The sequence below is a fragment of the Spea bombifrons genome, chromosome 2 (genome assembly GCF_027358695.1).
Source record: "Spea bombifrons isolate aSpeBom1 chromosome 2, aSpeBom1.2.pri, whole genome shotgun sequence".
In the NCBI taxonomy this organism is placed as follows: domain Eukaryota; kingdom Metazoa; phylum Chordata; class Amphibia; order Anura; family Pelobatidae; genus Spea; species Spea bombifrons.
Genome location: NC_071088.1, coordinates 102,731,847 through 102,743,415, shown reverse-complemented (window position 1 = coordinate 102,743,415; position 11,569 = coordinate 102,731,847). Strand labels below are relative to the sequence as shown.

Genomic DNA, 11,569 nt, shown 5'->3' with positions numbered 1-11,569 from the left:
CTGTGTCTTTAGCGCCCTGCTAGAACAGCAATAGTACTGCTATATACTGTGTATATACTGTGTATCGAGCATTTACTGCCACCTACACTGTAGCTAGAATGCGGCAAACTATAGTCAACGACTTAAAAAGACCAACAAGAACTACAGAAGTAGACAGATCGGCTCGTGTTCTATGTGGTCTATCAAACACGTCTTTAGCGTAAATAAAGCATATCATTAACAGAACAACTTCAAAACCCGGGTTATACTCACCTATCACGCTTCCTCCAGGGCGCCTTGATTGAGCATGCGCAGAGCACACGTGTGGCAAACAGGAAAAGGCGGTACTGGCTGCTCACACCAACCTGACGGGATCAGAACCAAAGCGAGGCACGCAAACCCGGAAGTACAGGGCACAAGACACTCTACTGAGCGCTAAACACATGATACACTAGAGGGCTTTACTCTCCAATACAGGAACTATTTTGGTGGAGGTAATTGGCCAGACTTTGCTGTATTTTGCTAGCTATACTATATATAAGCGTACAACAGTATGACGGGAAAAGCGATGTTTTTGGAATATTTTTTCCGGAATTTTGTTTTTGGAATTCCTTTTTAGGTAATTAGGGTCTGTAATTTACAGTTGCGAATAGTGTCAAATCAGCTGGCTGTGCACGGTGGCAGCTGTGGTTGGCAACATACGGAGCAGCAGAAGTTGGCAACATACGGAGCAGCAGAGGTTTCTAATACTCGATAGAAAAGTGACGCTAAGAGGTTGCCATGAGTTACCTTGTTTTCATTGGGTATGAGGGGCGGAAAGCGAGGGCTGCGCTTGCGCAGTTTTACTTTTGGGATTTTTGTGTTTCTACTCGGCGGGCGAGCCAGCGCCACACAGAGCAACGGCTTTAAAGGGACGGACGGTAGACGGTATGTATTTATAACGAGTTTCTGCGATACATACACGCGAAATTGCGAGCATTGCTGAATTCGGTAATATCTGTGGAGCGTTTCGCTTCCTGCACTGTGCTATGTCAGTGCGCTACAACCCCGAGAACATTACCCAAGTCATAGGTATAAAGTCATCATTCCCTATATGATGGGATTTAACTACGAAGTATTCACAATTACGAAGAGTAAGATGTACAAATATTAGCGGGTTTGGATATTAGACTAAACATATGGCACAATTACCATGAGTAAGGAGCCTGTTTTGGACCAAAAACATCCAGCCTTTCCCAAAACCATCTTTTTTTAATTCGAGAGAGTGTATAGCTGGAGCAACCTCCCAGTAGAAATAGTAGATGTTAACTAACTAAACATACATGGGATGGGCACGTGGCTCTCGTAAATCAAATACAAGACCAAGGATTGATTAGGATCTGAGTCGTTCCAGCAGACTAGATGGGCTCAATGGTTCTTATCTGCTGTCCGGTTCTGTTTAGGATTCTACTTGCCTTTTATGGTATGTTATTGCCCGTGGCTGGCTTTCGGGCACGTTATGAGATGTGCCAGCATGCCCACCTCCCTCACTACTAAGCAATGGCACAATGAAAACACAATCTGATTCTGTGTAATAATTATTGTCCCGCTGTACTACTGTAATAAGAACACTAGCGAGAGGTACTAGGCTCAGCGTGTTTTTACCCTATAATGTTTTTTTATTTTTTTATGGGACCAACAGGACCGTCACGGTGTATTACTGAGCGATTTGTCTCAGTGCTTGGGCTGGCATTGCGTATTTAATTGGGATGAAATGTGCTCTTCGGACTTAAGGAGTAAGCCAGGTGTGCTTTGGTGTATACTCAAAACTCCTACACGGGAAGAGAGAGTGACAGTGTAATAATAATAATGTACCAATCAAAAGTTTGGGTCGCTTAGCTGTTTTCATGGGAAAACAAGGAAATGTCTTGCTTTGGTAACAAAATTATTTTCTAATTATAAGTTAGCATTTTAAACCTAACCCCTGAATGACCTTTGACATGCTTGGCACGTCATGGGGTAAATGAGCTTAGAAAGCGATCAAAGGTTGCTTTCCTCGTTCAGCCGGTGTTGCTGTGACGCAAAGCATTCAGCAACCCACAAAAAAGGATTCCAGGGCGCCCTGCTATTCCCCTCCGGAACAATCACATTCACCATATTAAAAGACTGTATTCTTGTTAAATGTGACGGCACCTTGCTGTCGGAGCGAGCTTAGAAGGCAATCAACGATCGCTTCCTTCGCTCGGTCGGTATTGCTGAAATGCCTCGATATAGGCACCAAAGGAAGAAAACACAGGACACCGTGCGATCACTCGCTAGACATATGGTGCTGTCCTTCCCTGAAACTGAAATATGTTTTTATCATTTTAAATAAAGGGGAATTTTCCCCTTTTAGGGGGAGAATGGGTATATTTTATTATTACATATGATGGCTTATCAGAATGATCTACAAGATGTTTAATCTATATTTGGGGGATATTCTTCTGAAGTTAAGATTATTTACATCTATAAACATTTTTTTTACTAATAATCTGTAGAAGTTGCTGAATTCCAGAGATATGGAGTAGTTTTTTGAAATTGTTATTAGTACCATTACAACAGACTAGTACAGTGAGATAAAGTGATTTGTTTGGTAAGCACCCTAAATATTGCGTTCTGCTCTTTGTGCGTTTGTTGCTGAGTGGATTGGGGAAAATGGTTTGGTACCACTGCGGAAATATTGGATAATACTCAAACATGCTGTTTATATAAAATGATGTCATTCTGCTAAATCTGAGGTGTTTCACATGTAGTGTCATTGTATATGTTGGATTCATAAGCCAGTAGTTCATACTTGATAACCCATCAATAATACTTTTATTTTATGTCCTAATATATTTCCTTTTATTATATATTTTACTCTGCTCATATTATATTTATATATATATTTATATATATATATATATATTTATATATATATATATATATATATATTTATATATATATATATATATATATATTGTAAATTGTGTTTTCACACTAAATCATATCTTGATTGTCTATCGTGGTAGAATAAAATCTTGTTTTGAATTGTAAATAATATCGGAGATAAAATATAGGGTATATCTGTATATCAATTGTGGTCCTACGATAATAAAAATTGCCACAATTTAGCAAATTTGATAAAATATGGGTTCTGCATATAAACATCCCTAACAGAAGAGAGACGGGCAAATACAATCCATTTCGATTTTTGACGGCTGTACTCAAAAGGCTTGGATTAGACGGCATGATTGGTAAAAAAAAAAAAAAATGAGACAATCAATTGGTTTCTGTGACCTTTGCATCACGTTTGTCACCATCGATTTGTATAATATTTCTTTAATAGCTTCCTATAAGATGGCAACAAAAACCTCCAAAAAAGTGAACATCTCAAGCTCCCTGGAATCTGAGGACATTAGCCTAGAGACCACGGTCCCTACGGATGACGTCTCTTCTTCCGAAGAACGAAACGGCTCCGCCAAAATTACAAAGCAGATGATAGAAAAGAAGCAACTGCTTCACAACCTGCAGCATCTGAAGATAGAGCTGTCTCAGAAAAACATGATGATCGACAACTTAAAAGGAGAATATATGACAAAGGTATGTGTCTCCTTGGGTTCATGTAGGAAAGGATTCCTAGGAGTATTATCACAATCCATCCACGTATGATAAAGTTAAGATGTCGTCAAAGTACCTATTGGCACACAACTATGTTTTTTAAACCATGGACAGAGTCATTTTCCAGCCTGGATATATAATATATATATCTATATATATTATATATCTATATATATTATATATCTATATTATATTATATATTATATATCTATATATATATTATATATCTATATATATTATATATCTATATATAATATATATATATATATATATATATCTCACGAAGGAGTTCCTGACAAAGCAAGACTGAGACATAAGAGAAGCAAAAAAAAATATTCTAACATATTTCAGTATGGTAGTTGTCTGCAGGGCCGGCCCTACCACGGAGCGGAGTGCGGCAACTGCCCTCTTCCAAGCCCTTTTATTTATTTATTTATTTATAAAGCGGTGCCGGCTTGTAATGCTAAGCGCCGGAAGACGACATCATTTCCGGCGCTCAGCATTACAAGCCGGCACCGAGACCAATCAGGGAGACTCCCTGCTGGACTGCTGAGAGGTAAGTACAAAGGAGGGGGTAGGGTAGATAATGGCGAGGGAGAGGAAGGGTAGATAATAGGGAGGGAGAGGAAGGGTAGATAATGGGGGTGGGGGGGCGGCATTTTAAACTTTGTCCCAGGCGGCATTATGTCTTGGGCCGGCCCTGGTTGTCTGTCTGTGTTTACCTTACATTGTGCTTCAACTTTGTATAGATAGAAGAGCTGGAAGAGAAGCTGAATGATGCAGTTCATCAAAAACAAATTCTGGCATTAAAATTGGAGACCCAGTCCAAATTACAGCAGGAAGATTCCAGGTAAGCACATAAAATCGGTACATAACATGTATTGGAAACGCAATAACGTCCCATTCTTTTTTTGCTCTATTAGTGGACCGTAAACCTTAAAGACGTTCCCAAATCCCACATATTACGGATTGGTGGACATGGCACACCCGTGTAATAGTGTTTAGAGATTAAAATGAAACAAGATGTATGAATTTAAAAATATATCATTTTCTAGAGAGGTAATTTTGAGCTTCATATTCAATAGGAAAAACCGCGAACAAATGAGGAAAGAAGCAGAAACTCTCTTTTTGAGGCTGAAACAGTCAGAAGAGACTAATCGGCAGCTACGGGAAACTGCAGGAGCCATCCGTAACAGTTTACGCGACCTTAATGTTACTAAAGAAATGTACGAGAAGCTGTCTTCCCTTCCAGAGGAACAACTTTCAGTCCCCGAATACGTCTCTGTAAGTACTTGTTCTCAAACAGAGGCCGTTTTTGCGTTTTTCATACACATCTATGTATTTTTGTAAAGTTCTGATTGTCTTTAAACGTCAGTATATACGGGGAAGAGTCATGCTTATAATCAGGCCAGTATAGTTAATTTTATATGATGATTGTGTCGCCCATTGTAGCCATTACTTTTTAATGGAAAGAGACACTAAATTCTTTTTTTTTTTTCATATGTTTTATATAAAGAAGGCGTTACAAAAAAAAATCGCTCCCAAAAAAAAAAAAAAAAAAAAAAGGATCTACAATTGAAACGTGAACATGTTTGTTATGCTTCAAAGCATTTTGAATCTTTTTATAACCTAAAAAATCACCTTATATGTTATTTCCTAATCATAGGTCTATAGCCTAGCCTCGTGAAAACATTGTGCAGGTGGAACGTTGGTTTACTCTTTTACTGTGTTTAGGAAACATGGCCTTTGACTTAACTCTTCCCTCCTCACCGCATCGGGCCAGAATAATATAAATTAAACACCTATTTGTTTTCCAACACTAAACTACTATACTCATCGCTACATGACTTTTACGTGCCGAAACCAAACCATGATATCCTGATTCTTGTGTGATCGTGTCAGTAAGTGCCTGGCCATTGTTTTAATATTTCTCACGTTGGAGAAAATAAAACAAGAGATAATAACAGCTGTTTCTGACACAATACATTCTGTTATACAAGAGCTTCCAAAAAACCTTAATTACCCTTTTTCTTAAGATTCCTTCCACGCTTGAATCCTTTGTTTAATCAGGTTTACCATCTGTGTGTTTACTGGTTCAAGTATATTTATTGTCTAAAAACCCACTGATATTTAGTTGTGATGCTCAAGTAATTTACAAACAGCGAACCTGTTTTTTGTACTGATCAATATAACCTTACTTAAAGCTTTTTGTTCCACTTGAGGCCTGTAGGCAAAATTCCGCTGATATCTTGTATGTTGGCAGCCAGGAATATTCTTTAAATACCGTATTAAGTAAGTTTATTAGGCTAACGTGACCTGCACAGAGGTCAACGAATTTGGTTTGGCTCTAGGAGCTGGGTTTTTTTTTTTTCTTCCCCAATCATGTTTTAATTTTCCTGGTGCCCAGGGTTTGTCGAGCCTTGCCATACACTAACACAGATTTGCACACTCTAACACCGTGCAGTAACAGACACACACTAACATATTGTGCTCGTAAATACTAAAACACCTTACAGTCACGCACTCATGTACACACACTAACTCCATACACTAATACACACACTCTAAAACTATATGCTGACATACACACATGGCAATGCTGTACTGTAACATCAAGAATGCCATAGACACTAGCACCACACTCTTAGTAACATGCACACGCACACTGTATAACACTATTCATATATAGAATTTCACACCCTAATACTATGGACACATACACGCTGAATCTGGCACTACAATACAGTAGACATACTGACTCTGGCACAACACACACACACACACACACTGAAAGTACAGATTTTCTCCAGGTGCCTTGTTTTTGGAGATTTTGTATGAATCCAAATGCACAAATCTACTCCACACTGCATGGGGCTGAGGAGCCATCAGCTGGAGAAGGACACTTGTTTTATTTCTCCTTGCAGCTGATTGCCTCTAACATCCACCGGCAGCATCAGCATCTTTAACGCCGAGTTCATTTCAAACTGTAGTCTCCATTTAAGTATTTGCACAGGTTTTGAATCAGTAAGTGACACCACTGCCACACACCCTTTTTTTATTATTATTTTTTTTTGAAACAATGTTTTCTGAGGCTGGAAATTGTCATCTCAGAATGTTTTCAATATGATTTTTTCCTGCACAGTTTAAAAAGCCGTAGGAGTTCTCAACATTGATAAATATACAGAGCTGTCGATTTTGTCACAGCCTTGTCTTACTTACTTTAGTTACTTGTTAATTTTATAAATATCTGGTGTTATCTAGCATGATAGAATAACCGAAGCGGAGAGATCGCAATAATTTGTGCTTAGTGTTCTTTAATTACAACCTAAGGCAAGTATCCTGCTGCTTGTTTTACAGCATTCGAGCAAAGTCCCTGTTGGTTTCAATGTGTAAATCAATAGTTAGTAGAAACTCGCATGAAGTTAAAGAACCTACAAACTTTTTAAATGACTTTGGACCTATTTCCCATATCCCCACTATCGATATTGCTAAAATTCACATTGCAGAACTACTGAATGACTTTTGGAAACTTGATCGTTGTCCCAAGAAAACGTGTTCATTTGGGGACATAAATGCATAAATCGGAATAAAAGGGCCAATTAAACTCTATAGATCTTTGTTTGACGCACTCCAAGTGATTTATTGATTCTGTTTTTAATTTGTTGCTGAAACACACTGATGGTATTTTACGCGGTATAGCCACATGGTGGCGCAATAATTACATTAATTACTGTGAAAACGTGCACAATGTTTGATCAAAGTGAATTTATTATTGGATGAAATGATGGTATACTAGTAGCCAGTACAGTAGAATGGTGGCTAGCAAGCTTTTGGAATACAATATTAAGTATATTAAAAATAATACTAAAATATTAAGTTAGTACATCAAAACTAAGAAAGCAGAGCATAAGCTCCTGTTCCGAGTTATACATTCTTACTATATTTTTTAAGCATTCCTTGCTACCGTCCCCTTTTCCTATAAGAGAGTCAGGTTTTTCGAGCACTGTCTCCTGACGCGCAGTGAAGATCATGGACTGGCTGGGGGGAGATCAACTGACCTCCCTTGACCGGCCCAGACAGCTGTAAAATCTATGGACGTCTGTGCTGTTACTGCCTACAGCCACCCCAATCAAAGATGTCTTGGTTTGGGCACACGAAACGTGGGTTATACTCAAGAGATGAGTTTCCCATGGTGTTCCCCCACACTGATGAACCTTCTCGGGAAATCTCATGCCAAACTCAGCCTTGGTTCTCTATCTGTTGCGGACCCAGACTGAAGTGTGCAGGTTCTCCACCGAAACACATCGAGTTTAATGAGCACAACTCCAAATGCATGTGTCTCTTATCGTGATGAGGAGTTTTCTATTCCATTGAAACCTGAAAAAAAATAAATATATATATATATATATATATATTTTTTTTTTTTTTAAACATTTTTCTATGCTCAGTAGTTGCCTTCAACATCATGCTGTTACTTATTAATTACCATATTCCTCTCATGTCTATTAAACCTATTTGTTAAACATGCTACAGTATAATTGTTCAGTTTTTCTAGTACATTTGAAGGGGTAGAAATCATATTAATATGCTTTGCATATTGCCTCCGAATGTTTAACCCCTTAAGGACAATGGGCGGTCCCTAAACCCATTGAAAACAATGCATTTTGAGCCCGTACATGTACGGGCTTTGTCATTAAGGGGTTAAAAAAAAAAAAAAAAGATACTTTTATTTACTCACTTGTAAGTCCTGGTTAATTCATTTGGAGGTTTAGTTGGCAAATCTGGGAAAGGGTCCGAGATCAGAAGATGGTGGAATCAATTTCATTCGATGGCCTCATTTTGACATTTAAGAAGACCTCTTGTCTAAGGCCATAAAATTGATTCTAGGGCATTTAACAAAAATTGAAATAACCATCCACCAGACTTCTAATGCAACCTGGAGAACGGCTTGTCAACGCTAGTCTGGCGGTAAGTAAAGAGTTAACCTTGTTTATGGCACATACTAATGGAACCAGATTTGTTGGCAGATCTGTCTGTTGTATAGCAAATAAGCTATGAGTAATTTTATTCTTAAAGGTTTTGACATAAGAAAACAATGTTCTATCTTCCTTAGAGCTTAGAATATCATATGTGTACAGGGTGTGAGAATTATTCATATCAGATGTTGTGGAATCCCCTGCTGGAACAAAATATTAGCAATTTGCCATGGGTGCAGTGTAATCGGTCCAAACTTTAAAGAAATACAAATAGTTGTATGCATCAAAAACAGGGGTTGACAAAATTCTGTTTTGTTTTTTTTTTTCTACGAACCAACCAGAAAATAATTTGACACACGCATACTAACACACACACACACACACACACACTCTAACATACTTACATACAGTAAAACAATCGCGCGCATACATACATAGATACACAGTAACATACCGTATTTGCTTGATTATAAGACGAGGTTTTTTCCAGAGCAAATGTCCTGAATAATACCCCTTGTCTTATAATCGGGGTCGTCTTATAATCAGACCTCAACTAGGTCTGACTATGAGACTAAGATCCAGATCCCCCGCAGTGATGCAGGGGACCTGGATCCTCCTGTCTCCCCCCCCCCAACTTACTGGTACTTCTGAGCCCCTGGTGCTTCGTCCGGGCAGCGTGTAGAGCTCTACGCGATTCGCGTAGACAACTTCCACTGCAGCCGGGAGGAGGTGCGGTTAGCAGCGGGGGTTCCCCGGCCGTCAGAGATCAGAGTTCCCCGTGATCTCTGACAGCCGGGGAAGGTTTGCGCGATGGACGCAGACAACCCCCGCTGCTAACCGCACCTCCTCCCGGCTGCAGCGGAAGTTGTGTATGCGAATCGCGTAGAGCTCTACACGCTGCCCAGACCACACACCGGGGATTCAGAAGCTCCGGTAAGTTTGGATGAGGGAGGGAGTGTTAAATGGGGGGGGGGCATAAGGAATTTCTGGAGGCAGAGTGCCCTGTGAAATGCCTTTTAACCCCCTTAATGCCACTCTGCCTCCTGAAATGCCTTATGCCTCCCTATATTCCACTCTGCCCCATAATATGCCTTTTAACCCCCTAAATGCCAGAGTGGCATATAGGGGTATAAGGCAATTCTGGAGGCAGAGTGGCACATAGGGGGTCAAAAGGCATATCATGGGGCACAGTGGCTTATAGGGGGTAAGTGGCATATGTGCATAACTGGGGGGGCAGGTTGAAGGAAAAAAAAAAGGAAATAAAAACAAAATATTTTTCTCAATCATAGCATTTATTAAAAAAAAAAAATGTTCACATAGTTTACATGAATTAACATTTACTGGTAAAACTTTTTTCCTATAGGGTCGTCTTATATTCAGGCTTTTTCTTTTTCGTAAATTAATATTCAGATTTGGGGGGGTCGTCTTATAATCGAGCAAATACGGTAATTACACACATACTAACACACACTTTTTGGACCTCTGCCTTTGTTGACTTCCGATGGCTGCTCCGTCTCGGTCCTCACACGCTGCTTGCTCTTGAGAGCTGGGAAATGACGTTGTCTCCTCAGACTCATACCGGAACTGAGGGAGCATGTGCCAGCGGTATGCTTAGTATGTTGGGTGGGGGTGTTGGTGTTACTGAGCCATTTTACTAAATATACAATGCTTCCCTGAAAGCACCATGGCCACCTGGTGTCAGGATTCTGAAAAAGCAGCTTTGGTACAGGGGCAACATAGCGCTCTTAGCCGGTTGGTGTTCTGTCTAATTGACCCGAGTAAATTCTTCCTTGTGATTTATTGCCATTTCTTCTTCTTTTAGGAAATAGAGAAATTTAATTTAGAGCTTAAAACCTCTCTGGATTTTTACAATGACATCTCAGATGGTCGATGACCTTTCTGGCCCATAAAACTGTTATCTGTTATTAATATGGATCAGTGGAGGTTACCAGAAAGATGTCTGACAACCGATACAATGCATAACACTTTTTTGAATTATGGGAAGTGCCTAGAGCATTGCTCTAGAAGATGTCCCACTTCTCTGATCCCAATACCAGGAGGCTGAGGGTACACCCAAGAATTCAACTTCCTGGACTTCCCAATATTGCATACCTCCCTGGCCTTTTATCAAACCAACACAGATGCCTAGCCTTAAACCGTGTAGTAAACAAGTTTCTGACAAAAACAGTTCCTCAGCAGGAATACCAAAGTTATTTTTACTAGTCTTCATCATTTCTAAGATGTCAAAGAAGTTTTGTTTGGTCATCTACCTCCAGAGGAGTTTCACCTCACGTACTGAGGACGCTGAAAAACATGGGCTGTTGGCAAAAGTAATAGACACAATGATACACAGTGGAAAATGAGTGACAGATGCATGTTCCCTTGTGTTTGTGGCCAAATATTATCTGGTTCAAGTAGCTCTAACATATTGTATAGAAAATGTTCTGCAAGGATTTGACAAGGGGGTTCAACTATCCACACTGAAGGTACAAATAACAATTGGAAGTGCCTTCACACAGCTTAAACTAGCAGAACCTCTATGGGTCAGGTGTCAGCTAGGGTCAGGGTTTCTACTGCTATTCCACCTTAATTAATTTTACAATGTCGGGAACAGAGCCTCCCCTTGTTATTTTCTACTACGGCTCTGTCCACATTTTGGGCTAAAGGTGTTGTCACTCCAAGGCGGATATGTAAGGCAGAGGTGTGGAAGACCCTGCGTATGTATACAAGACACTGTTGACTGGATGTAATGTCTGATACCCGAGACAACTTTAACCCCTTAACGACAATCCCCGTACATGTACGGGGTTGCCGTGCAACGGGTTAACGACAATGCCCGTACATGTACGGGCTGCCGTTAAATAGCTGCATCGCGGCGTTTTCGCCGCGATCGGCGGCTTTGCAGCATCCACGGAAGCCTCACAAGTGAGGCTGACCGTGGATCCGGGGAGGGCAGCCCTCGGCAGCCCTCCCCGGAAGAAAAATGGCCGCCGCCG

The 11,569-nt window shown here is 40.1% G+C and overlaps 1 protein-coding gene across 2 annotated transcripts in view; it reads left to right on the top strand.

Moving 5' to 3' along the window:
- Positions 1-382: 382 nt before the first annotated feature.
- The window catches only part of PIBF1 (progesterone immunomodulatory binding factor 1), a 66,340-nt gene continuing 55,153 nt past the window's right edge, over positions 383-11,569 (top strand). Inside the window, exons 1-4 of one of the 2 annotated variants that reach the window (XM_053455415.1) lie at positions 383-473; positions 3,326-3,579; positions 4,347-4,447; positions 4,683-4,881. In XM_053455415.1, the coding sequence (XP_053311390.1) occupies positions 3,337-3,579; positions 4,347-4,447; positions 4,683-4,881 (543 nt within the window). In that variant the 5' untranslated portion in view covers positions 383-473; positions 3,326-3,336. Of the gene's footprint in view, positions 474-829; positions 907-3,325; positions 3,580-4,346; positions 4,448-4,682; positions 4,882-11,569 lie in introns of those variants that run through there. The other variant, XM_053455414.1, reaches the window with a different exon arrangement.